The sequence below is a fragment of the Salvia splendens genome, chromosome 2 (assembly GCF_004379255.2).
Source record: "Salvia splendens isolate huo1 chromosome 2, SspV2, whole genome shotgun sequence".
NCBI classification, from domain to species: Eukaryota; Viridiplantae; Streptophyta; class Magnoliopsida; order Lamiales; family Lamiaceae; genus Salvia; species Salvia splendens.
The window spans coordinates 33,384,388-33,412,386 of record NC_056033.1 but is presented as its reverse complement, the minus strand read 5'-3'; the positions used below and the strand labels follow the sequence as shown (position 1 = coordinate 33,412,386).

Below are 27,999 nucleotides of genomic sequence, written 5' to 3'. Positions count from 1 at the left end.
GGGATCTCTCTTAAATTTTTGACACGACGTGTAGATTTGTGACTCCAGAGATCTCAAACTGTCAAACATATTGGCTATTGCGGCGTTTAATTCCAACTGCCCAAACTTTAAACGTAGTTGGAAGAGAACAAGCGCTCCAAGTGAAACCACGACATCAAAATTGCGTCTACCAACCTTCACTGTTCAAACTCCAACCTCTACAAAAACAGTTACACCAGAAAACGAATGAACTATGGCGGTGGAGGTGGAAAAGTCTCAGCCCACAGTGCAGGTGACCAACCTCAAATTCACCTATCCGGGAATTGACGGCCATCCTCCGCCCGGCGCAAAGCCTCTCATTCAGGATTTCAATCTCTCTCTCTTCGCCGGCAACCGCTGCCTTCTCGTCGGCTCCAATGGCGCAGGTTCGCTCTCCCTGTTCATCGTGATTGCTAATTATGCTGCAATTTCTGCTCAAGATCCCTTTTGTTAATTGAATTTCATGGTGGGGATTTAGGGAAAACGACTATCTTGAAAATTATTGGAGGGAAGCACATGGTGGATCAGGAAACCGTCAGGGTTTTGGGAAGATCAGCGTTTCACGACACCGCATTGACCGCCTCCGGCGATCTTTCTTATCTTGGCGGCGAGGTCTGTCATTTTTCGATTTTTATTTTCTGGATTATTTTTTCGTCTCTTCAGTCTTGATCTGCATAGGTTGGATTTGGTTTTGATGTATGATGGAAATTTTGAACTGCATTTGCATTTTAGATAAAGATGTTATGAGGTGAATATTGATGAATGTTGAGAATTTCTTGGAATTTGGAATACGAGAGAACAAGTGATGGATCTTAAAAAGAGAATACTAGAATGAAGAGAAAATAACTTCTCAAGCTCTTGCTATTTAGGAATATTGGAGAATTGTTTTCTAATTGTTTCTAGGATGAAGCAAATGATAATCGTTTGCAAATGTACTTGGTTTTTTATTTGTGGAAGCTTAATTATCCAGTGGAGGAGAGAAGTTGCTTTTGCTGGTTATGAGGTTCCACTTCAAATGGATGTGCCTGCTGATAAAATGATTTTCGGGGTAGCAGGTGTCGATCCCAAAAGACGAGATGAACTGATAAAGGTATAATGTGTTTCCTTGATTTCTTTTTCTCTTTATACTTAATATATTTTGTGTTTTCATTTTTGTCTTGAGATGTTTGCATTTGGCCTGTCACTTAAAGATGCAAAATGACAGTCTTGATAGAGAATGTGGCTGATGTGAAATTTTTTTCAAATGAACTGAGCAAATAAACTGAAGTTTACTGCTATTACACCATATCTGGTCAATCATATCATAAGTATATATTCATTGAAAGCAAAGAAAAAAAGGTTAAAACTATATCCTGCTCTCTATCTATTTAAATAAAACATAGACGACGCTTGAAAAGCACCAGCACGCCCTTTTTTTGATGTATAAAGTGAGTGACTATGGAAATGCACGCCATAGTCCTCTTTTGAACATTCATATAACTTGTCATTCACAGTGCCTAGGAAATGCCTACGAGGAACCTTGTGATTATTATGGTCAATTGCGCATGGCAAGTATTGCAATTGTGAGATTCTGATTAACCTTTTAGTGACCAGAGAGTCCCAATTTAGTATTTTGAACAAACATTTTTCAAGGGGTGCGTTACCTAAGTGGGCTCGGTGAGCTGATGAGTTGATCAATATAAAAATGGTGTCTAACTTTGATCAAAATGCATCTTGTGTGTTACACACAATGGTTTCTTGCTTGCACCAAAATGAAACTAAAGAGCAGATTGTGTGCCACCACAAGGCTAGTCGTTGCTGAACTTACTTTATTGAACTGCTTCGTCTTTGTTCCGTGATCACATATACTTAGATGACCAGTAACCAAATACCGAGATCTAGGAGAAATATGAATTAATATCTCATGATGTAGGTTTTAGATATCGATCTGTCATGGAGAATGCATAAAGTATCTGATGGTCAAAGAAGGAGAGTTCAAATATGCATGGGTCTTTTAAAGACATTCAAGGTATGTTTGTGATCTTTTTCGACAACTAATTGTTTTAATGAGTTACTAATAGAGAAAAGACTTCATTATGCCCTTGCTGTCAGGTCCTTCTGCTCGATGAAATCACAGTCGACTTAGATGTTCTAGCTCGGGCCGATCTCCTAAAGTTTCTGAAAAAGGAATGTGAAGAGAGGGGAGCCACAATCATCTACGCTACACATATTTTCGATGGCCTTGAGGATTGGCCGTCTCACATTGTAAGTCTGATTCCAGCATGTCTGCGTCAGCTCTTCTCGGTCTAGCTAATTCTCAACCATCATACTTGTCAGGTTTACGTGTCTCAAGGGAAGTTGCAACTCACATCGCCAATGAATGAAATCAAGGAGCTTAGCAATCTATCCTTGATGGTCAGTTCCTCTTAAACTACAAATACAAATTTTAATTGGTATTGGAATCCTTGCATCTTCAGATTGAAGATATAGCTTGAAGCTCATGTTGTGGTATTGGCGATGCAGAGGACCGTGGAGCGTTGGCTGAGGAAAGAGAGAGACGAGGAGCGGCTGAGGAGGAAAGAGAGGAAGGCGAAGGGGCTGCCGGAACATGAGAAACAAGTAGAAGGCAGCCGTGTGATAAACAACGGGTGGGCTGCTGGGAGGCTGAACTCAACTGTTGCTGGGGAAGAGAATTTTGTATTAAGCTCAAATAGGGTCCTCAGATAAAAGGAAACACAAAACTACCAGGAGTATTATAAGAGCTTGATGTGTCATTGTTGGCCTCATCATATTATTTTCCAAAATTGATTTGCTGATTGCAGCATTATAGTACCAAATACAAATATAGTATACACATGTATTTTTATTTAATTAAATTTTAGAAAAAACGGAACTATAAATCACCATACCAAAAAATCGCAATTAATCTCATCTTTCTTCATTTAGGCGAAATCAACTTTGATGTGCCAATCGAAAATATCTATATGGATAAAACGACGGTGACTGGTTTCGCTGGAACATGACTTGGCCTAGCTAGAGAGAGAGAGACACACACGTTACGGTCGAAAGAAAAATGGACTATCCGTTTCAGGTCAGAAAGAAAGTTAAAAAATACTACTTCATATCAAACTTCTTTCGATATTTTAGCAAACCCTTCAAATAAATTATGGTTTTGCAAACTAAATGGAAATGAGCCTTGTTCGTTTCAAGTCATAAGTAAAAATAGAAAATACTTATCAAACTTATTTTGAAATATTTTAGCAAATCCTTCAAATAAATTATAGTTTGCAAACTAAAGGAAAATGTGTTTTATTCATTTTAGGTCAAAAATAAAAGTGGAAACACTTTATATCAAACTTCTCTTGATAAATTTTAGCAAATCCTTCAAATAATTTACAGTTTTGCGAACTGAAGGGAAAATGTGCTTTATTCGTTTTAAGTAATTACTCCTTTATAAAAGATAATGTGGTAAACGCATTCGAATATGTCATTCTCATTCGTTTAAAGCCCAAGCCCAAGCCCAAGCCCAAGCCTAAATCAAAGACCAAGCCCTGTTTTGTACAATTATTCTAGAGGCGCATTCTACGCTTCTGGAAAGTCAATCAACAACGAAGGTAGAAGATCTTACTGTAATTTGGAATTGTTCTCTCTTTTCCCCCCTCCACGCTGTACTTGTACCTTCACACAATCAAACCCTAATCAGATTACATTCTCTCTTCTCTCGATTTCGCCTTGCATTCACGTAATCACTTAATTTGAGATCTATTACCTGGGTTGGCGGTGATGGTTTTGTTCATTTTAATCTTGTGTCATATCTTTTTTTTCCCTGAAGGATCTTTATGTTCGTTTAGCAGGTCGAAGAGATCGAAGGCGTCATGTTAGGTGTTTTAAGGCGGAAAGCCGCTTCCGGCCCCTCATCTGCCTCGGTAAATTTCTCCTACCTTTTGAGTATATCTACGCGCATGTAATTTCTCAATGATATTCTGTTTCGCTGGATGAGAAAAGATGCGTGTCGGTACTCACGTGTGCATTTCTTTGTGTAGGTTTACGGAAAATCATTTTACAAGCTTAGGCCTACAGGATCTGCTCACCGGGTGAGCTCTGCAGTGGGAGAGGAGGTAATTTGATGGTTTAATTTGCAATTGGTAAATGCTAGTATCATAGAAATGTGAATACATGCATGTATATTCTGCTTTCACCTATTACTCCTGTTTTGGTAGAAATGGTTGTCCATGAGTTGCTTCATACTTTTCATAACTTAAGTAATTGCGGATGAAGAAACTGTATCTGGTTGCTAATTTGCTATGAAGTTTGCTATTTAATTGAGTTTGATTTTGTGATTGAGATGTCTCTGACTATATATGTCACTGTCACTTATGTTTGAGATGTTGAACAGATTAATGTCGTAAGGGGATTTGGCAATGTTCGAGCATTTTCTCACCTTCCTTTGGCTGGTATGAGCAGTTTCTTATTCTTTGCCCTTACATAGACCAAATTACTCATTAGATGGGTTTGCACCAACGATTTATCTATCATATTTTTACAGGACGAACACTGTCTCTGATGCCAAAAAGGTCAGTGTTTCAATATCGTGTACATTTAACAAGATTTTCATACATTGTGCAGATTTTACTTTATGATGAATAGTAGGATAAAATGGGACTAGCATGTGCCAAATAAGGAGAGTAATTCTAGTTTTAAATCAAACACAAGTTTGATTATGCTTATCAGGTGTGATATTAGAAAATTGAGTATTAGAACAAATGTTTATTTAGACCACAACATTGCACTGGATCTTGTTGGACTTGTGAAAGCAATGATCTTGCAGTAGTAAAGTCTCTGCTGTAACTGTTCTAATTCTGGATTAAGAAATTTATATTGGACATGGGTGATTATATCATGGAGACTGCCAGCATCGTGAAATAGCCTCAAGATTTATTGGAAAGTTGTTACTTGACCTTCATATCAATTTATTAACTGAAAAGGCACAAATTGTACATTCTACTGAAAATTCACCTCAGATGGATCTGTTTTTTTTGGTTTTATTTGCAGGGAAGCACTGGACAGTTCCCTGAAAAATGTGACTTTACAGACTTGGAGTAGGTCATTCAGTTCTGACAGTGGTATGTTATCTACTTTGGTGGCACTAAATAATGCTTATAGGTGAATCATAGGTGTTTTCCTCTTCTAGAATTAGTACATACTGGTTTCATTATCTCATTTGCACTATGGCATTAATCTTTTAAGTGTTCGCTATTGAAATTATTGATCGACTCACATATAATATCAGAATTAAGATTGGATATAGCCATGCAGATTGCTCGGAGACACATTCAATGTATTTATTTATTATTTTATTCATTTTAGCTTCATGCTTGTAACTTGCTCATCTTATTGATGTATAAGCAGATGGTGATGTTTTTGAAGCTGTTGTCCCTTTTATGGGTGAATCTATAACTGATGGCACTTTGGCAACATTCTTGAAAAGTATGTTTATTTATCTATGCAGAATGTTTTCACAAAAGTAATTAACCTCATAATGTTAATCTGATGGTTATTTTTCAACTGATTGCTGTTTTGAGCAGAACCTGGGGATAGAGTTGAAGTGGACGAGCCAATAGCTCAGATTGAAACAGACAAGGTACTCACTTTAATAACAGTGAACTTAGAATATATCTCTACTGTTTCCTGCTGCAGAATCATCATCTGCTATTACTCCCTGCTATTGATGATTCTGGATGTTAATGTGACTCTTTTTTGCAGCTTTAATATTGTGTTGCATATCCAGAGCTAAGAGAAGAGACTTTTTATATACTTAAGATTCTTCTCCAAGGCTCTTATCTTACATTTTCCATTTGGTTGCTCATCATTCCAGGTCACCATTGATGTGAATAGTCCTGAAGCAGGGGTGATCAAGGAGGTGAAATTTCATAATTGGAATAGTAATTTTGTCTCATTCTCTGTTTTGTTACTTTGGCCTTGATGTTATTTTTCTTATTGTCTGCTAATAGTTTGTAGCTAAGGAAGGAGATACTGTAGAACCTGGTACCAAGGTTGCTATAATATCAAAATCTGGTGAGGGTGCGACTCATGTTGCACCTTCTGATGAGAAACCCTCTGAAAAATCTCCTTCACCTGCTGCGGAAGAGAAAAAGGAGAAGCCAGCACCTAAAGTTGAGACGAAACCCGCTGTAGAAAAGCCTAAAGCTCCTCCTCCCAAACATTCCGCTACTGAGCCCCAGCTGCCCCCTAAAGAAAGGGAGAGACGTGTATGACCAAAGTTTCCACATATTTGGCTGATACTATTATATATTTTTCATAAGTGGAGATTGTAACATTATATGCTCTGGTGCAGGTGCCTATGACAAGGCTTAGGAAAAGAGTTGCCACACGATTGAAGGATTCTCAAAACACATTCGCATTGCTGACAACATTCAATGAAGTTGACATGTGAGTTTATTCATCTCCGTGTGGTGTTGATTTGCTCGATTAAAGAGGATATAGGCCTGCTCAGATATTTGTGATTTCTGCTACCTTTGTGGCTTAGTCAATCATGTCCTTTTGTTTTACCTATAACAAAAACAAAGGTAGTTTTTGACATTCTGCTGGTTACTCACCCGTTAGTTATTTTGCTGGTTAATTTTCTTTTGTTTCTGTTTATATCTGGAGTTTAACCAATTTTGTATGTATGCAAGTTTTGAAGTTTGTATTAATTTCTGAGTCTCTCTTGAACATTTATTTTAGCTGTTTCACCCTTGTCAGTAGACAAAATTGTGTGACTGATATTTCTCAGTTGGCATTTGGTATTTTTTTCAAATCTTATAAATCCCGTTATTATGGCATCCAACAATATTTGGAATATTTATCAATCAGTTGCTCATTACCCTTTATGAAATCTAGAATTTTTTTATACCATGTGAATATCATGGTACATCTCTGACAGCTAGACATCTATTTTGTTTTTTATCAGGACGAATTTGATGAAACTTCGTTCTGACTACAAGGATGCTTTTGCTGAAAAACATGGTGTGAAGCTGGGTCTAATGTCTGGATTTGTAAAAGTATGCTTGAATTAGTACAAGTTCATATTCTTATGCATGTTTAATGTTACCCAACCTGTTATATTTTTATTTCAGGCAGCAATAAGTGCTCTGCAGAAGCAGCCAATAGTCAATGCCGTTATTGATGGGGATGATATCATTTACAGAGATTACGTAGATATTAGCATAGCTGTTGGCACCCCCAAGGCAAGATGCCCGCATTTTACTTCTTATTTTAAGATATTTACTTGGAGATAAAACTTTGAAATATTTAATGGAGTACACAGCTTACATATGTCTATTTCATGATGGACATGGACGTATGAAGTAGGATCAATCGTAATTTACTTCCATGGATAGACATAGGACTGTGAATAGACAGAATCTTTTTCATATATGGATATAACACTTTTTATATTTCCACATGTAATCTTGCTAGGGAGTTTTTGTTTTATCAAGTAATGAGAAAAGCTAGCTTTGATTGGCTTCTGCATAAAATTAACGGACTTGATTTCCCTTCCCACGTATACCTTTTGTTAGCCATGTAAATTTGTAAGGTTTCTCAATCACTTATTTGGTGCAATTTATATATCATCAGGGGCTTGTCGTTCCAGTTCTACGGAATGCAGAAAACATGAACTTTGCGGAGGTTGAGAAGGAGATTAATAACCTCGCTAAGAAAGCCAATGATGGCAGTATATCAATTGATGAGATGGCTGGAGGTACGTTTACAATATCGAATGGTGGTGTATATGGAAGTCTTCTGAGTACTCCCATCATCAATCCTCCCCAGGTATGTGCCTCTTCTGTTTTATTGATATGTTGGTTCTTCTTTCATGCATGTGTACATATATTCATTTAGTGATTGAGTGGTTCCTCCTTGGCTTGAAATTGTAGTCTGCTATCCTGGGGATGCACTCGATAGTGAGCCGCCCTATGGTGGTTGGAGGCAACATAGTTCCGAGACCCATGATGTACATTGCACTCACATATGACCATAGGCTGATTGATGGGAGAGAGGCAGTGTTCTTCTTGAGAAGAATCAAAGATGTGGTGGAAGACCCTCGCAGATTGCTGTTGGATGTATAATGCAGCTGTGGTTGTTGATGCTGCTGATGCATCCATGTGTTTTAGTTGGGCAAAATAAATGCACAATATTGAAAGTTTTTTTGTAGTCATTGCTTCGTCTTTGAACGAAGATTGTGTGGTCTTTTGCATGCGGCCACCCGTGTCCGAATTTGGAAGGAGTATTTATTGTCTTACGGTGCTTGATTGTTGAAAATTGCCAAAGTTAAAACCGTTTAATTTATTTTGTTGCACCTATATGGTTCTCTTCTATAAATGATTGAATCTGGTTTACTACCCTAATTTTAGTGTTGAAGGTATTATATCGAATTAGTAAATAGCATAATTAACATGAAATTAAATTAAGTAGATGATCAAGAATTTTTATGCATAATAAGAGGAATTAATACAAACGTAGGAAAATAGAGTGTAATTTAGCTAATTTTAGCAGCATTAAGAGGAAATAATACACAGGTAGGAAAATAAAGTATGAGTATATAACCTAAGTAAACTGCCACTAAGATTAGAGGCACTCAGTCCTACGACAGTTTGTGAAAATTGACTAATCAAACATTCAAACAAATTAGTGAATAGATTCGAATAAGTTTGATGGTATCAAAACTATGACAAGTCTATTAACATAATTATATGATTCATGGGAGTGATGACAATGAAGGATAAATGAGTAGAGACGACTGTGACTGCAGGATGTGATTGATGGAGATTTGTGCGAACAGTTCCTAACTTGGGCTATGGATATGCAACGCAAAATTGCGGACGAGGATATCATGAAGAAATTGGAAGAGTTAAGAAACAAAATCATCTGAGATTGATGACTCCTTACATTTGTATTGCAGGCTTGTTGTTTTCCTTGTTTCTAAGTATTTCATTGTTGAGGCATCATCTTGTGTAGTATATAGTTGAGGTTTTTTCAGTTGTTGTTTCTTGCTTGTGTGACATTTGCCCAAATATTAACTCTTTTTTTACATTTCTTTATCAAAATAAATACTATCTCAAATCTACTACTCCTTCCGTCAACTAAAATCTAACACACTGGTAGACGGCGTGTGTTTTAATTCAAAATTGGTAAAATAGGAGAGAGAACAAGAGATAAAGTGAGTAAAATAAAAGAGAAAAAAATATGGGCAAAATAGGAAATATGAAGAAATAAAGTGGATATTGCAAGAGACCGAACACAAAAGGTGAGCAAAGTAGAAAAGAGAAAGAGAAATACTATGATCATTTTCACATAATGCATATAGCTAATTAGATAATAAATATTACTTCCGTCCTAAAAAAATAGATCAACTTGTGAATGATATGAGTTTTAATATACAATTGGTAAGTAAGAAACTGATAGGAAAAATGTAAGAGAAAGAGAAAAGACAATGAAATGAGTGTTAGTGGATTGTAGGCCATTATAAATGATTGTCGGAAACCTTCTTAAATGTATCCAGTCTTTTAAAAAGTTAAATTACCACTAATTTAATTTGTTCACGTCGTGATTTTTCTATATGAAATAATATTACTTTATCAATTTAATGACGGATTTTGGAAACAATACTTATATGGTCGGACACAGTAACAAACACTATGTAATTTTAATTTTCTTCTTTTTTAAAATGAATTATTCCCTCCGTCCCAACTTAATTGTCACTCTTGGAGTGGACACGGGTATTAAGAAATGTAAAAAAAAATTGGTTGAAAAAGTTAGTGGAATATAAGATCCATTTTTTTTATATTAGTTTTATAATAAAATGTGAGTAGAGTGAGTTGGTGGAATGTGTGGCCCACTTACTATTCATGATAAAAATGAAGTGTGACAAGTAAGTTAGGACGGACCGAAATGGAAAAGAGCGACAATTAAGTTGGAACGGATGGTATATCATAAAATGTTCATTATTAATATGTGATGATAAACTAACCTAATTAATTTGAGGTAGGCTCCTGTGAACATGATCATTTATTTTTTGAACAAGACAGTCAATTGGACATAATGTTAGGAATTTCTCTTTTTGTCTACCATTCTTTGGACCCTAAATAACTAGCCAACAAAATCCACATTCAATTAAACTAGATATTCAATTTTTTTTTAACTCGACTAGCCTTCCTTCCAAACATATTTATTTTATAATGTACTGAGTATTGTTAAAGGACAAATATCACTTTTATTTTTAAAAATAATAATTTTTATTCACATAAATAATTCTCTAACTTCTACTTATATGAACAATAATTTTTATATTCAACAATATTATAAGAAAATACAATTGTTTTGGGAAATTAAATTGATGTTAGCCATTAAATGATAATAATAGGATATCATTCACTATTAAACTTATTTGACTGAATGCAACAAACTAATTAATAGGCATAATGTATTTTGCACTAAATAAGTTAAGATCCAATCCAAATATGTTAATCTCCTTTTATATTTAGAAATTAAAATCTTAAAATTATACTAAATCTTATTCTACGAGTCAAATTTTCCAAGAAGAATAAGTTTTATTCATTAGAATGATACTAAATTTTTTCAGAAAAAAACAGTAACTTTTGTCCATAAGAATAGTAACTTTAATCATTAGAACAATAACTTTTGTACATCAAATAATACTACTGATTTTTATTTATTACAATAATACTCCAACTTTTATTCATTGGAAAATAATATTTATTTATAAAAATAATATACCTATTATTCAGTAGAATCATAATTTCTTTATCTAAATATAATAACTTTTATTCAAAAACTAATAATAATAATTTAAAAATAAATGACTTTTGTTTAATAAAAAAGTTTTAGCAATAATGAACCATGATATGTCTTACTACGAAAATAAAATTAATTATAGATATTATTAAATAGAATGTTATCTGATTTATGACCAAAAAAATGAAAGAAAATGGAAGAATACCAAAAACCATTACGCCAAATTCAATGGAATTAAAGCCATCAAAATAAAAAAGGTAATCAGTTAATTTTATCATTTTTATATAAAGATCTAAACAATTATGGCCTATCGCGAATTGAATGTTTTTCAACAATATTATAGGAAAATATTGTTTTGGGAAATTAAATTGATGTTAGCCATTAAATGATAATAGGATATCATTGACCAGTTATTGACTGGAATACAACAAACTAATTAATAGGAATTATGTATATTGTTCTAAATAAGTTAAGATCCGCAATCCAAATATGTTAATCTCGTTTTATATTTAGAAAATTAAAATAAAAAAATTATATCTTACTCTATAAGTCAAAATTTCCAAAAACGAAAGGTATCTACAATTAAGGTTAAGGGCAACCATAGTGGAAAAATAAGACAATAACTCTTATATAAAGCAATGCATGTATTACTAATTTCTCAAGCAACATTGCAAATTAACAAATAAAAATGTCAAACGTCTATGGTCTCGTGTTGTTTTTTGGACTCTTGGCTATTATCAATACCCCTTCTCTCGCTCGTGAACTAGAAGGTGGCGTGATGTGGGATATTGGTTCACAAATCAAACATCACCACCACCATCGTCATGCTCCCTCTCCTCACCACGAACATGAGTATGTTTGCCCTCCTTCCCACCATCACCACGCTCCATCTCCTCATGCTCATCACACTCATCCTCCTCATCACCACGCCCCATCTCCACATGCCCACCACGCTCATCCTCCAAGATATCATGGTCATGGTCATGCTCCTGCTCCTGCTCCTGAACATGCTCATTTTCAAAGAGACCATAGTCATGCTCCTACTCCTCAACGTACACATTCTCCTAAAAACCATGGTCATGCTCCTGCCCATGCTCCTCAACATGCCCATTCTCCAAGACATTGTGATCATGATGATTCTCCAAACCATCATGGTCATGGTTATGCTCCTGCCCCTATTCCTCAACAACCTCATTCTCCAAAACATCATGATCATGCTCCTACCCCTGCTCCCCAACATGCTCATTCTCAAAGAGACCATGGTCATGCTCCTATTCCTGCTCCTCAACATGCTCATTCTCTAGGACACTGCGGTCATGCTCATTCTCCAAAACATCATGGTCATGCTCCTCAACATGCTCATTCTCCAAAACACCAAGATCATGCTCCTACCCCTGCTCCTCAACATGCTTATTCTCCAAAACACCATGATCATGCTCCTACCCCTGCTCCTCAACATGTTGATACTCCAAGACACAACGGTCATGCTGACTCTCCAAAACATCATAGTCATGCTCCTGCCCTTGCTCCTAAATATGCTCATTCTCCAAAACACCATGATCATGCTCCTACCCCTGCTCCTCAACATGTTCATTCTCCAAAACACCATGATCATGCTCCTACTCCTGCTCCTCAACATGCTGATACTCCAAGACACAACGGTCATGCAGATTCTCCAAAACATCATAGTCATGCTCCTGCCTCTGCTCCTAAATATGCTCATTCTCCAAAACACCATGATCATGCTCCTACCCCTGCTCCTCAACATGTTCATTCTCCAAAACACCATGATCATGCTCCTACCCCTGCTCCTCAACATGTTGATACTCCAAGACACAACGGTCATGCTGCTCCTCAACATGCTCATTCTCCAAGACACAGCGGCCATGCTGATTCTCCCAAACATCATAGTCATGCTCCTGCCCCTGCTCCTCAATATGCTCATTCTCCAAAACATTATGATCATGCTCCTGCCCCTGCTCCTCAACATGCTTATTCTCCAAGTCATTGTGGTCATGATCATTCTCCTAGACACCATGATCAGGATCCTGCGCTTTAAATTAAAAAGCATAGTATTTTTAAATAAAAATTTAGGTGGTTATCACTGTAATAGCTTCAAATAAATAAAGACTATTACTTTCTTGACATAGAAATACGTTTCTGATTAACTGTTTGAAGTTAATTTTTGTGAAATCAATTTGAATATTGTGGCAATTTAATTAGTTTGTGTTGATGATTTTTATTTTGCTGAAATCAATTTGAATATTTCTACAATTAAGTTGTAGGCTAATTAATCAATATAATTACACGAAACTCAATCTTATATGTATATTAATAAAAATGTATAAATTGCAGAACCCTAAGTATATACTTTTGGCAATCTATGTCACTTAGATTATCACATTATCATATCATCTAATGGAGTATATGTCAAAATCACTTCATTAAAATTAATACATACTGGTGTTGAAAAATGTTATACTAATGAAATAATTATAAAAATTGAACTTTTGTAATTTTAAATTATGTTGAGCTTGTGGAAGCTTATTGAACGTTGAAAGAAACCGAGGCTAGGGTTGAATGAAGTGCAAATACTTGAGCTCACAGGAGTTAGTTGTAATGAATGGTATTTGTTTGGATTCGGTTTATCCAATGGAACAATGAGGCGAGCAACTGTGAGTCGTGATGTTTATGAACTGATTCATTATGTAGTTAAGTCAATACAGTTAGAATGAAGCGAGTGAATTTCATCAAGATTGTAGTCACAGTTTCTGTAATATTATCAAGATTTGTGCATGGTTCTTACAAATGATCAATTAGCATATTTCGAACTTCTAGATGAACATTTTTATTTCGTATAGCACCATATCGAGTCAATTATTCTTAAGAAAGTCTTCATTTGTTATTGTAATTTATTGTTCGTGTTTTAATTCACATTAAATAAATAATAGTAATGGACTGATTTGCAATGTCTCATAAATTTTTGCAGTAACACCACATTTGGTGTTGTTTCTAAGAAAAACTAAAAAATGAGTTTAAGTTTGGTGTATGGTTGAGATGATTTCTACATAAAAAATGAATTTTGGTGTATGGTTGGAAATGGTCTAGGCCATCTCCAATCATTTACGCCAAACTCAAAGTCAAACCCATTTTTGAGTATATATCACACCAAAAAATAGTTTTACTCCAACCATTTACACCATATTTAAAATTTACACCATTTTTGGGTATTTGTCTCACAAAATTTTTGCAGTAACACCAAATATGGTGTTATTCCATTGAAAACACTAAAAATGGGTTTAGATTTGATGTATGGTTGGAGAAATTGTCTACACTAAAAATGAATTTAGGTGTATGATTAGAGATGGTCTAAGACTCTAAGTAGCTAAACTCATAAAATTATAGAGTTCGAGAGTAATTGACTCTAATGTTTTTCTAATAACTTATCCAATAAACTAGCCTTGTTTTACTCCCTCAGCTTTACTATAAGTGATTTTTTTTACATAAAATTTAAAAAAATGATATTTATTAAGTTAAGTATTGGAGAGAAAATAAAGTAAGATACGATAATTTAAATAGAGAATAAAAGAGTATGAGAGAATGAATGTGTTCTTTTTTGCTAAAATTAAAAACTAATCATTAATAGTGTAACGAGCAAAAAAAGAATATCAATCATCTGTAGTGGAATATATGGAGTAATCTTTGCAGTGATATTTTTGATTATCCAGCCAATAATGAATAGTAGTATTACGTTGTTCAATTTTTTAAAATAATCTAAAAGATGAGTGTGTTAATTTTTTATTGTTCAGCCAATAATGAATAGTATTACGTTGTTCAATATTTTTAAATAATCTGAAAGCAGAGTATTAACACTTCTAATAGCATTACTTTTCCGGCTTCTTATACAAAATTTGGCCCTTTTTGTATTTCCATTAGCAAAAACAATACATGCATTCAGTTAACACGCCCTCTTTCTTCAGATACACTATTGCCATATAGTGTGAAAGAGCATGCTTTGTGGCCATTTTGAAGCTTTGTTGTAATTTTTAGGGTGCAATTTAAGTACATAAAACAAGTAATAATTTTCTAAAAATACTATCTCTGTAAGTATACAAACGTGCAATGCAATATAAAAGGTGTCGAACCCAAAAGGAGGAGATTAATTGCTAAAACTAGTAAACCTAACTAAAAAGCAGTAAAATAGTTTAATTTTGGGTTTTTCATCAAGAGGCGAGTGACAGACGAAACGAGAAGGAAAAATACGATCACGATAAAGAGGGAAGACTACTCCTAGCTTGTTTCGGGTTACTTGTTCACATGAATCCTAAAGTCTAATTACTTTCCATTATTTATCGGGATCGTGTTGATTTTACACTCTCACGCAGCTGATCACTGATCGTGGAATTTTACACCTAGGATAAACTGATCGCGTCTCCTAGACTTTACTCACCAACCCCTCACTCCTACAGTCGCATAATAAGCTCGGGATTGGCTTCTAAAAACATTCAAAACACAAGATCCACCCTGGACTAACCCCTGATCAGTTTTAGCCTAGGGTTCCTTATCTATGTTAGCTCCCTACTCCAAGTTAAAGAGACATTGAAGTTAAGGCCATTACCGGATTAAGTTTGCTAGCAAAACCCAACACGTATTGAAATAAACACATAGACAAGAACCAAAATAAGGAAATCAATCAAAACACAATCATGGATTCATATTTACAAGCTTCCCTAACTAACTAGGAGTAATCCCTAAAATCTAGCCACTCATAGTGGGCAACAATACAAGAAAATAAGTAAATGCTACCATATGGGCAAGATTAGGAAAGAATTAGCCTCAAGCTTCTTCTTCTTCTTCCTCCCAAAAATGGGCTCCAAGCCTCTTTCTCTCTCTAAAAATCGCCTTCAACCGACAAAAGATGCTTTGGAAGTCGTGCCCTAGCTATCTAAATAGTTAGAGCTCAAAAAACTGGCACAGTAACATTTGCCCGGTCGGGTGATCTGGGACTTAGAAAAAGCCCGATCGGGCGTTTTGTCCGTCTCTCGACACAGTCGCGCGTTTGAACGCCTGGTCGCACGTTTTTCACTACATTGCGCAGTCTACGTAAAACAACCGTATCTTCTTCTATCGAACTCCGATTGAGACGTGCGAGGTGTCCACGCGAAGCTCTTTCGAAGATGAATGCAATGGTGTCCTTGTAGAAGCATTTGAAATTAATCTTGAAGGGCTAATTACTGATCAGATTCGTACCTTTTTCTTTCTCCTCTCTCCCTTTGAGCTTGGTCTTTTGTCCTACAATATATCAAAATGAATCCATTTTTCACCTTAAAAAGGATGTTAAGACAATGCAATATAGGACTACAATTTGATTCACATCAACCTTCTCGAAGATAGAATCCAAAATCGATCCAAAACAAACATTCTGTTACAAGTTGGCGACGCCTCCAATTTCCAAATTAGCAATTGGTTTTGTTTCTCTGACTAGGTGTTGTGATATACTCCCTCCGTTCCATAGTAATAGAGGTGTTTCTTTTAGACACGGAGATTAAGAAAATTGTGTTAGATTAGTTAAGTAAATGGAGAATAAAGTGGAAAATGAAAACGGTAGAGAGATGAAGAGAGAATAAAGTAAGAGAGAGTAAAGTAGGTGTGGAGAAATGTGTTACTAAAAAGGGAAATGACTTTATTACTATAGAACGTATCAAAATGACAAAATGACTCTATTACTATGGAACGAAATGAGTATTGTTTATTTATATTGCGAATTTCTGCATTTCAATGTAACCCCACCCAATCCTTTTTATTTTAAATCCAACACCAAATCATTCATTTTCACACAAGTCAACTGATATTTTTGAAAATTATTACAGCTAATGTTAGAATTCTAATAATGAATTTACTCTTGTTCTAGTATGCCCAAGTTGGTGACATAAATGAGGTAGACTGGCATTCTAGCTGGTTGTAAGTTGTAAGAAAAGCACTAGAAAAACTACAACTAGAAAAGCTTTATCTATATAAACTCATTGCTGATGTTCATCTAATAATACACAATTTATCTACAACTACAGAAAAGTCTTGAGATGCCTATCTATTCACCAAAAATGACTCTTTTCTCTCTAATTGCAGAGAAACAAAAGCACAGTTCAATACAAAAAGAAGTAATAATGAAGGGAAAATATGATCACCTTCTCTCCTTTAATTCTGCTATTGGTACAAAAAGAACAGACCGCTCAGCTGAGTTATTTCCCCTAGCTTTGCCTATCCTCGAACATGGAAGTTCAAGAAGAAGTTGGTGCAATTTCTCTACTCTGCTCTTGATTTCACACAGCCTTTGCATCTCGTTTTCTGCTTCCAGCATACCACCCTGGATTTTGCAATCCAATTTCTTCTTGGCTTCCTTCGCTTTGTCTCTTACATTTTTCAGGCTCACGTCATCACCAAGATCCACACTCATCTACAGCAGCCAGTTTCAATGAATAAAATGTCCATGCATATTGTGGTCCAAGTAAACCCCCCCTCCCCCCGTCCCATCCCCATAAAAATGATATTCCATAGATGATACGGAAGATGACAAATCAAATATGCAGTTGTGACTTTTCTAAAATATTCCTGTTAAGGGTTTAGCTTTAGCCCCATAATACCTGGTTTCTGATTGCTGATTGTGACAAGGGGTTTCCGTTGCTGCTTTATCTTGTAAGAATGGTTCAGCAAGTGTGTATTCCTTCGTTGAGGAAACCTTTTTGAAATCTTAGACTTCACTGCTGCAGTACCGTTCCTTGATGAGATTTGATCCCAGACACCCTCTTCAGTATCTGATTAGGATTCCTTTTGAATACCAGGGCTGCCTGCAACTTCTGCTCTTCCGGTCTGTTCAGAGTCATTGTTTATCAATTATTCCAACTTCAGATTTAAACATGCATGCTTAATCCACGGTATAACGATTTCACTTGAGGCATGACATAATACACAGAAAATATATATACCAAGATCTTAAACAGGTACTTACTTGCTTTCTCGCTTTCAATGCTAGGTAGCGCGCATTCTTGAACCATTTGTTCACCTACAAATGAAAAAATAAGTAACTATGGACCGCACATAGTTGACATTAAATATTCCATGCTTCTACATATGTCTCTCTTTTGATGGATCAATGTTTGGCAAGTCAGTATATTGATTGGCATAACAACTGGTCATCATCTCGTTAGCCCCTTCTATGTGGCTACTCTGATGTCCTTATAGGTGTAGTTCGTGATTAGCACACCCAAGATGAGATTGTATATATTCAATAGCACCATTAATCATCTTATTTCATATTTCAGACAACTTAGCAAGCTGTAGATGAACTTCAGGTGAGCTAGCATAAATGCATTGGAAAAATAATGAAGCCAGCAAATTTAAACAATTTTAGCAAATAACTGTTGTTTTTTAAGAACTTCGTCTGAAATTTGTATAATCTCCTTTTAATTTGCTCACATTTAATTCTTTCCAAATTTAAGGAGGCATTACCTTCTCAAGTTCTAGGCCTAGCTGCTCTGAAAGACTCACTCTTACTGCTCTTTCTGGAAGTTCATTCTCAGAAAAAACAAGTCGAAGCTTCTGAAAAAATAACAACAAATAATGAGCATACCTGGTGAATTGATTGCAAGTACTGAGAAAACAGAATCAATGTTACCTCAACTGCAACATGCGGGAGTCTGCAAGTTGGTCTTTTCATCTTCTTGGTTAACTGTTTCTCTTTCAAATCTGAAAGAGTTTCTACAGAGAATTTGTTATCAGTTTCACCTAGAGTCATCAAAGTGTTGGCAGCATTAGTCTCCTTTGCTTTCCGCTTTCTTTTTGTGGGACCCCGGTCTTCATCTTCACTGATTTGTTTACTTTCGGTAGGATTCTTTCCGAACATTTCCTAAAGGCAATGGAGCAAAATCACATGCCTGACAATATGGTTTCCGGAATTCCTATATATTTATGGGAGGTAAAGAAAAATTATCAAGATTTTAAACTCATTTAAGTGCTTCATGGTTTGTTCTCCAAATAAAAAAGGTGCTTAATGGCTGAATACAAACATATAGATTTCAAATGGCGAAAGATTCTTCTTATCTCATTAAACAAGAAAAGGAAATCATTCAATATTTCAAACAAAACCCCCATCCCCTTCAAAGAATTTAGTGAATATAAAGACTTCCCGATCATCGAGATAGATGATTTTCAGAAGATCCTGGGGCTTTCAAGATTAAATACATTAAGCAAGCACAGATCAATAATTATTCACCAAGAAGTAGAGCTGTGTAGAGAAAATCTTGATTTCTTACATTGTATAACTCGATATAGTCGACGGCTGGTCTCTGTCTAGGATGGGATACAACTCCACCATTGTGTATCTCATCAGAGTCTACTCCAATTAACTCTAGAGTTTCATCAAAAGATCTATTGCTTCTCACTTCAAATCTCCCATCTTCATCCTCAAGCGAACCCAGGAAACTGGAACTATACTGAGAAGCATCAGATTTGGACATAGACATATTGCCACTGCAGCTACACTCATTTCTATCTGGATCATAGTCATCATCTGCAGAATCATCCGATGGCCATTCCTCTTCTTGGAACAACACAGAATTTACACCATCAGGTAATGCAGCTCCTTCCTTGAAAACATCCTGTTACAATTCTAGATGCCAATGTATCAAATTATGGATGGTGACATATCAATGTGACTGGTTACAAAACAGCCTACCTGCCAATTACTATCCAGGGGAAAATGAGTCCCAAGGTGAGCATTTGTTGCTTCCAGTATCTCTGTCTTCTTCTTACAGAATTTGCAAAATTGCTAACTTCATCACATGTAGTTTACAAAGTAAAGCAGAATTTGGCATATGCTACTGTAAAGGTATGAATATTGATCAACAAGAAACAACAAAAATTGAGCTCACTATTTTCTGGTGACAATGGAGGATCCATGCACTTCTGGTGAAAAGCAAAATGGCATGTCCCATGACAATGAATAATGCCATTATCTGGGAGCGCTTCACACAACTTACATTTGACACAGATTATCTGAGTATTAAAAAATAAGAATGCCATGAATTTAGTGAAGGAAAGATGTTATGTGTGTAGATATGTAGAGGATTTCCCCAATAGATTATTTACTTCCAAATATGACAAAGTCACTATATATGCTTAATGGATTATGGTTTGACAGTCAAGATATCAGTTGGCAAACATATATCATTTCATATATCCCCCCAAATTACACGAAGAAAGAAAAGGGGGCTGACATGTTCATGGTGCATAGATCCATCAGGAGCACCTGCGGAATCATTAATATGCCCTTCCTAACTTAGCAAATCCAATTGATGGATGGCTTCTCGTATACCTAGTTTGCACTTCAATATCTGTTGTTTGGCTCTTTGTAGTTCTTTCTCTGGTTTAATCTTTTCTCGACTGGTGGGAATAAAAGTCACTTCATGTAAGTAATTAGTAGCGTGCAGTACATGCCAATGAAAAAATGAATAGACAAATGTAGTTGAATGTAATTGATCCTGAACAAATTTAATACACAGCTGATTCTTCTCATTAAGTAAACCAATTTTACTTTCAAATCAATACAAACAAAATGTTCAAGCTGTATGCTATCAGTTATCCATTCTTCATATTTCACCCAGACCTTCTCTCCTTTAAAATTACTCACCCTCAGACTAACATAATAATTTGACAGCAGGGATGTACAGCAATACATAAATAAAATTGCATCTGCAAGTAGGCAGTTTAGATTTAAAAAGGGGCATGATATTATACCTCTGACCTTTCCAACCTTCTGTAGAGTATGCATCAATTAGATTCTGCTCCAGCTTCACTTTTATTAATAGGTATCTTGTCCTCCTCTGCAAGCGAGAAGCGTCATCGAGCTCCATGTTGTTTTTTGTATTCTTTCTCCTTCTCTTTGATTTTCGCAATATTTCATCTTTATCATCTGCTTTATCACTCTCCTTTGAGCTATCAATAGTAGAATTATCTTTCAGAACACCCAAAGATGGTTGCTTCTTGGAGGTTTTGGCCATATTCACAGCAGTTTTCTTGCCAACCTTTCTCCTCTTCAAGCTCACATTTTCATCATCTTTTCCTGAGCTCTTGCCTTTACACTTAGATAAGGATGACTGAACCTTGGTGCCAGATTTTATTTCCCGTGCTTTATTTTTAGATTTCGAAGCATGAGCCCTGTATAGAGGTTTTAGTTCTTTTTTCAAGTTTTCTAAAGTTCTTTCATCATCTTCCACATGCAATTTCTTACGAGTAGCCCTATTGGCCGCCCCAGGTATATTGAATATACAATATGAAGTGTCAGCATCAAAACTGAGAATTCATACAAGGAAAAACAGACATGGATAAGATCAACAGAAACTAATAAACTTCACCATCAGTACAGGGAGAGAAGAAAACATTTTCACAATAAATATCTAAGCATAAATACAATTAAATTCAGTAGCCACGATCACTTGAATAGTGACCTACTCTAAATCAACAATCAAAACATTTGATCAGGTACATGGAATTCAAATTTAACACACAGAAATGCACAGAACCCGAACGAGCAATTCAATAAATCCCCCGACAGATTTCCAACCAAAATGCTAAAGATAATAAATACTCATGTTGAGTCAAACGAGCAGAACATGAAAGAATTGGTCACCTCAGACAAAAAAAGGATAATGGAAAAGTGATCGGAACCTCATGCAATGACCGGTAGCATGATCCAGACGGATGGTGGATTAGGAGAGAGGAAGAATCTCAAATTATGAGTAGAATTGATGAAGTAATTGAATTGATAGGCAGTAGGGAAGTTGAATTCAAATATGTGAATATAGTTGAATCTGGTGCGGCGGAGCAACTCGCCGGCGCTATTGTCGTTCACGGCCAGCCAACTGAATCATGTAAATTAATACTTAATAATAGATCGAATATCGTAGAAATAATAATGGCATTAGTTTATTTGTACCTTGTTAAATTAAATAAAGTAATGTTTGTTAATTAAGAACCGAATCACAAATATTTTAATCATTTTTGGGATTAATGAAGATATTGATTTATGACAATTTCCTGCATGCATAACTTCGCAACAGGAATTTGGGTTTCCCAACTTTAAGCTTAACCTCTTCTCAAAAAGGAATGCTCGTAATTACATTAAGTTGAAAACTATATGGCTTCATTCGATATCATGGAGTTGATCTTAGCATAATATTGAATAAAATTGTTTATTAAATATTTCCACCAATAAATATCAATTGGCAACTTTATATTGGATGTGGATGTACACGCATCAAAAGACCATATTCCACATGATTCTAATCATTGACTTTATTTCCCTGCAGTACAATGCATAATTCCTATTTTAAAGGGAATCATTATTTTTTACAACCACCAAATGCTATTTAGGAGTATTTATATTACTATCTACAAATGGTTAGTTTTAAGGTTTTACTAATGAATACATGATTCTAATCAAAATTATGTTTATAGTTTTGATTATTTTATGTAATGTATTGATTTCGGTACGCCAATAATGTTATTTTAAATTGATGTGTGATTTGATTATGATATCCTACAGTCAAATTTTTAGGGAGTATACTTAGTTTTGATATAATGCAAGGTTTTATAATATTTTTTGGAGGGAACATGTGGTGGCATATTGTTGAGAGAGAGGGGAAGAGAGAAATTCGCTAGGCCAAGTTTGGTAAGAGAGAGAATCTAGATTTGGTCATTATTGAAATGAGGTTACGCAAAAATAGAGAGGAAGAATTTGTCAAAATCCCCTTAGTTTGTGTGTTTCTGGGATGTGTGACATGTTTGTTGTGAATTGTGATGATGAGCAATGATGATTGATATGAGATGGAAAGCTTTAGAAAAGCCTACGGAGCACTAAAGGACTCCACCAAAGTTGGTCTAGCCAGTCTCAATAGTGACTTTAAGGTACTCAAACACATTCCATATATCCCACTCATTTTTCATTGGATTATTCAAAATTTGTATATGTTTCAAGGTGTTGGATGTTGCAATTGTCAAGGCTACCAACCACGTCGAATGCCCCCCCAAGGAAAGGCATGTCGTAAGTAAGTGCATTCATTCAATCTGTTTTTAATTTTGTTGTGAGTAATGCATCATTAATTTCTACCTTTTTCCATGTTTCTTTGCAATTAGGGTATTTTGTTTTTATGTTTTGCTCATACTAGTGCTATGCAGAGATACTTGCAGCAATATCTGCAAACCGCCCACGAGCAGACGTAGGCTATTGCATTCATGCACTATGCCGGAGATTGTCCAAGACGCGCAACTGGATCGTATGCTCTTTCGATTACAAAGTTCATTTTGATTTCATTAGTTATTGCCCATTATAATTAAGTTGCAGGTGGTTCATTATGCAAATGTTAATTATGATTCGAAGTGTGTACAATATTGATGGTTGAGCTCATTTCAGGTTGCAATAAAGACTTTGATAGTTGTTCATAGGAGTCTTAGAGAAGGGGATCCTTCATTCAAAGAAGAATTAGTACGTTACTCTCAAAGAGGAAAGTTGTTTCAACTATATAATTTCAAGGATGATACAAGTAGTTTAGGTAACATATCTTCATGATCACACTAGTTTTCATATTTCAACAAAAAGAAAATCTTGTATTCTCAATGAAACATTGTTAATACTTATCTAGTTCTGATGTAGCTTGGGACTGCTCTGCTTGGGTCCGTACATTTTCACTCTTTCTAGAGGAAAGAGTCGAGTGCTTTAAGACCCTGCAGTATGATGTGGAGGGCGATAGAGGATCAAAACCCGGTCCTCAAACATCCAAGGCATGCCTTTTGTTTCTCCTAAAATTGTGCTCAATTTATATAAAAAAAAGCTACTATGAATTACAGTGGTTTTTGTTGCACCAGATGCAAAGTAAGACACGGTTTTTGAATGGCGAACAATTGTTAGAACATTTACCTTCGTTGCAACAGCTTCTCTACCGTCTGATCTGTTGCCAGGTTAGCCAAGTAACGAATGGTTGTTCTGTTTATGTTCAATAGAATATCTGACTTTCGTGAATACTTTGCAGCCTGAAGGATTAGCCTGTCATAACTATCTAGTACAGTATGCTTTGGCCCTGGTATGCAAAAAAGCAGTTCCAACTTTACCTACGAATCGTGCATATTTAACACGAACTGTAATGTAGGTCTTGAAAGAGAGCTTCAGAATCTATTGTTCCATCAATGATGGGATCATTAATCTTGTGGATTTGGTATGTGATAATTTATTATATTTGTTCCTAAAACATTTATATTCAGCAAGATTTCTCTGCAGTTTTTCGACATGCCCAAGCATGACGCTGTTCGGGCTCTTGATATATACAGAAGGGCGGGAAAACAGGTTCGTATCTTTACTTGTATATTAGCATGTGGATCCACCAAGAAATATAGACTAATGAACTGCCATAGAACACTTGATAACTGATGTTGGTGCTCTTTTTTGTTGTTGTTGTCGATCCATGGTTCGTTTAGGCAGCACATCTTGCTGATTTTTATGGCTTCTGCAGAACGCTAGATCTTGCTCGAACCTTTCATTTCCCTACACTGAAACAGGTTTCCACCTTATATATTCATTGTGGAGTGATCTCCTTGTCGATATTTTGGTAATTACATTCATCTGCATGCCTCAGCCTCCCCCAACGTTTCTCGCAACTATGGAGGAGTATATAAAAGAAGCACCGCAGATGAGTTCTCTAACCGATAATAGACTGGTGAGAAGACCATCCTAGCAATGATTTCTCATACAAGTGCAGATCTGAGGTATGATGAATGGTGCTATAACATATTTATGCTATTCTTGCACATACAGGAGTATGGGGAGGCGGAAAATGAATCAGAAGCAGGTGATGAGGAAGAATCTCAAGTAGAAACTGAAAATCAAGTTAAAGATAAAGAAGAAGATGTTGTCGTAGAAGAGGAAGAGGAGCCATCTCAGACTGAACCAACGCCACAGCCAACTGAAGAGCCCATTGATCTGCTTGTGAGTTTCTTCGTAATTTCTACTACTTTGTTTTTTTTTTTTGCAGGATCCTTTAGCCTCAATTGTTATGCAGGATTTGAGTGAAGTAAATGAAGACGCCTTAAAAATAGAGGAAAATAATGCACTTGCCCTTGCAATCTTTGAACCTGGTGAGTCATGCATGCCTTAAAGGATTTATCCATTTATTAGTTATATACTAAATGCAATGCATCCATTTTAAACTAAATAATAGTAGTATTATATCACCCTAAAATTGGTTGGTTGTGTTGAGCAGATGTCAATCCACCTTCATCTAGCAACGCCCTAGCTGAAATTGGAAGCACAAGTGGTTGGGAATTGGCTATTGTTGAGGCCCCAAGCAATATGACCAAACCCCAACTCGCACAACCCCAAATGGTATGTAACGTTAGTGGTGCAATTAAAATCTCACATTAAATTGATCTCAAAACTCAATTATTCATGCATGATAATGAGGCAAATATTAAACTGTCATTACTATGATCGTTTTGTCATCAGGCTGGGGGCTTCGACAACTTGCTGCTGGATAGCCTGTACGAAGACTCCGCGGCTCGGAGGACCATGGAGCTGCACAGTGCAGGATACAACACGAGCTACAGATATAACCCGGGCATGCAAGTGACTCCATTTGATCACCAACAGCAACACTTTGACCCTTTTGCCATGTCAAACAACATCCCGCCCCCAACAAATGTGCAAATGGCGATGCTTCAACAACAACATATGACAACGACGATGATGATGCCAACGACGGAGGTGCATCAGGGCACAGGCATGGAACCGTATAATCCTTATACTCAACAGGCGGGAGGCTACTTCAATCCTTTTAGTGATCCCTTCCACTTTCCACAGCCTGCAGCGCCGCCACATGAGGAAAATAATAGGAGTAATAATAATAATAATAATAATACATTGATCTAATTCATTCATTCTTCTTCTGCTTTATTTGTTAAGGCCTTGTTTACTTTTCTTGATTAGACGATATATATACATATATATTATTTGTTTAGGGCAGAGTCTAATGAGATATCCAAGATTATTTCAAGTCGATGTTGATCATTGTATTTTTATGTTATACTAAAATTTAGCACTTATGGTTAAACTTGAATTGATCGAACTATGATCGGAATCGGCAAATCCACAAGTGAAACAATATTTTCGACTCAAATTCGACAAAGGAAACCGAAGAGAAGTATATACAAGGCCGAATTAAGAACACGTTGTGTTAGCTAATTTGGCCCTATGATAAAACAAAATTGAAAAAATAACATTAATTATAAACCAAAAATTACATAATTTTAAGGTCGGTCTACTTTCAATCATTCCCTTCACACCTCATTCTCTCCGAAACCACCATAGCTATTTATATTCGTCGCTCTCTTTCAATTTCATCATCAGATGGCTATGTCTCGAATTCTCTCCCAATCCCTCGCCCGCGCTTCTCTCGCCCCCTCAAACGCCCTAATTACCCATCACCGCCACCGCTCCACCAAACCCGGCCGCGCTCAGCTCATCGAGGTCGACCTCGACTCCGATTCACCCGACCCCGAGGCTGTTTCTCTCGGCGTTAAGAGGCTCCAGGACGCCATCCACAGCATCATCGTCCGCCGCGCCGCCCCCGATTGGCTCCCCTTCCTCCCTGGCCACTCCTATTGGGTCCCCCCACGCACCGCCTCCTCGCGCTACACCCTCGCCTCCAAAAACCACCCATTGCAGCATCAATTGTTATCCGAGGATGAGCAGATGTCCCTTTTATCGCCCAAGGGCTGGCCTTCCTCCACCTATTTTATTCAAGGTAATCAAATTCAATTTCATATTTCTATGAGATCAAATCAATAATTTTTCTTTTGTTGTGGCCTATTTTGATTGAAGTTCATTCCTTTTTCACATCTAGAATGCTAAGAGTTGCTATCAAACTTGAATTGGATAATTGGAATAAGATGGGGAAAGCGTAATTTTTATTCATTGATTTTCGGAGTTCTCAACCATTGTATAACATGTACCTTCTGAGGAAAACCAATCATAACTAGTTCATCGTCATTGTTATTCCCAAACGTATCTAATTTGATCTCTTGTATAACAAACAAATACACAGATAACATGTAGGATTTGGCTGAGCCTTTAGGGGAGGTTCTATGATGTTTATTTAAGATAGTGGTCAAATAGTTTTAGGCGACGTTGCACGCACCAAAACATCTTATCATACTACTCCCTCCATTCCATGTTAATAGAAGCGTTTCATTTTCTGCACTCATTTTGGAAAAATAATGATAAATAGTTAGAGTAAAGAAGAGAGAATAATATAGAGAAGACTCTATGTTCCACATGTTCTTACGCTTTCTTAGAAGCATCTTCGGTAGCATGTCTTGCAGAGAATAGAGATCTGACATCTCGGTTGTTTGTTCACCATATTTAATTTGAATAGCTGCAGTCTTCGTTACAAAGTAAATTAGTTGAAATATGCAAAAGACCATCACCTACTTGTTTGTAACAAGTTCTATTTATGTCTGTGATGTGGTGTTTGCAACTCTAGGTACTTCACCACAACATCCAATCCCAATGCTTGTACTTTCGGACACTTCTAGCTCCAAGGATGAACCTTGACTCCCATTCAATGTGATTGCCGGGTCACAGCAGGTTGGGAATGTTACTTTGGTGTTTTTTAATGATGTTGGGTGATCATTCAAATATTTGATGTCAATAATAGCCCCTTGAAGTTTGTCTCTTTTTCTTTTGACAGGGTTGCCGTCGTTGTAGATATGAAAAGCATGGAATAGGTGAAGGCAGAGGCAACTTGAAGGAAGAACACAGATTGAATTTGCATTAGCATGTCCCCGGTAAAGTGTATTCGAGAAGATAATCACATGCAATACCTGAATAGAGAATGTATATACTTACGTAATGTTATTCTAGTAAAATAGTTATATAGTATGATGAAAGCTGAGCTCATTAAATAAATAGCTCGTTTTTCACATAATATTCAATTTATGTCGTCTCACAGAACTGAATTCTGTTGTATTCACCAACTTTACTTCGTGAAGCATATTGTACTTATTTTTTACATGAATGTGCAGTATAGACTCTTAAGACAGCCCAGTCAGGGTAAATTGTTGAATGAAAACAGATGGTACGACTAC

At 36.1% G+C, this 27,999-nt stretch overlaps 5 protein-coding genes and 1 pseudogene across 9 annotated transcripts; 5 read left to right on the top strand and 1 right to left on the bottom strand.

The window, feature by feature from the left end:
- The first annotated feature begins 15 nt into the window (after positions 1-15).
- On the top strand, positions 16-2,771 carry LOC121792301 (ABC transporter I family member 20-like). Its single transcript, XM_042190188.1, has 7 exons — positions 16-404; positions 497-630; positions 989-1,108; positions 1,931-2,026; positions 2,110-2,262; positions 2,335-2,412; positions 2,521-2,771. The coding sequence occupies exons 1-7, from the start codon at positions 233-235 to the stop codon at positions 2,722-2,724; spliced, it is 957 nt and encodes a 318-aa protein (XP_042046122.1). The 5' UTR covers positions 16-232; the 3' UTR covers positions 2,725-2,771.
- Positions 2,772-3,592: 821 nt separating this feature from the next.
- On the top strand, positions 3,593-8,360 carry LOC121792298 (dihydrolipoyllysine-residue succinyltransferase component of 2-oxoglutarate dehydrogenase complex 2, mitochondrial-like). 5 transcript variants are annotated; one of them, XM_042190186.1, is made up of 15 exons: positions 3,593-3,611; positions 3,852-3,923; positions 4,041-4,115; positions 4,394-4,451; positions 4,544-4,571; positions 5,050-5,120; positions 5,407-5,484; positions 5,583-5,638; positions 5,873-5,917; positions 6,009-6,266; positions 6,353-6,447; positions 6,968-7,058; positions 7,134-7,244; positions 7,636-7,830; positions 7,935-8,360. In XM_042190186.1, the coding sequence occupies exons 2-15, from the start codon at positions 3,873-3,875 to the stop codon at positions 8,124-8,126; spliced, it is 1,404 nt and encodes a 467-aa protein (XP_042046120.1). In that variant the 5' UTR covers positions 3,593-3,611; positions 3,852-3,872; the 3' UTR covers positions 8,127-8,360. The 5 variants fall into 5 exon arrangements, with proteins under 5 accessions (XP_042046120.1, XP_042046117.1, XP_042046116.1 ...); XM_042190183.1 differs by having other exon boundaries at positions 3,607-3,739; XM_042190182.1 differs by having other exon boundaries at positions 3,607-3,739; positions 3,849-3,923.
- Positions 8,361-11,500: 3,140 nt separating this feature from the next.
- On the top strand, positions 11,501-12,871 carry LOC121778712 (histidine-rich glycoprotein-like). The gene has a single exon (XM_042176117.1). It carries the CDS (start codon positions 11,501-11,503, stop codon positions 12,869-12,871), a length of 1,371 nt encoding a protein of 456 aa, XP_042032051.1.
- Positions 12,872-16,802: 3,931 nt separating this feature from the next.
- Positions 16,803-22,185, bottom strand: LOC121778702 (annotated as a pseudogene).
- Positions 22,186-22,687: 502 nt separating this feature from the next.
- LOC121778695 (putative clathrin assembly protein At5g57200) lies at positions 22,688-25,783 on the top strand. Its single transcript, XM_042176094.1, has 15 exons — positions 22,688-22,773; positions 22,844-22,913; positions 23,044-23,141; positions 23,279-23,417; positions 23,519-23,646; positions 23,731-23,823; positions 23,895-23,945; positions 24,012-24,077; positions 24,140-24,205; positions 24,337-24,417; positions 24,495-24,575; positions 24,674-24,844; positions 24,918-24,993; positions 25,119-25,240; positions 25,361-25,783. The coding sequence occupies exons 1-15, from the start codon at positions 22,693-22,695 to the stop codon at positions 25,781-25,783; spliced, it is 1,746 nt and encodes a 581-aa protein (XP_042032028.1). The 5' UTR covers positions 22,688-22,692.
- A 393-nt stretch (positions 25,784-26,176) lies between these two features.
- On the top strand, positions 26,177-27,923 carry LOC121792297. The gene is made up of 3 exons (XM_042190181.1): positions 26,177-26,657; positions 27,396-27,499; positions 27,603-27,923. Exons 1-2 carry the CDS (start codon positions 26,261-26,263, stop codon positions 27,464-27,466), a joined length of 468 nt encoding a protein of 155 aa, XP_042046115.1. The 5' UTR covers positions 26,177-26,260; the 3' UTR covers positions 27,467-27,499; positions 27,603-27,923.
- The last annotated feature ends 76 nt before the right edge of the window (positions 27,924-27,999 follow it).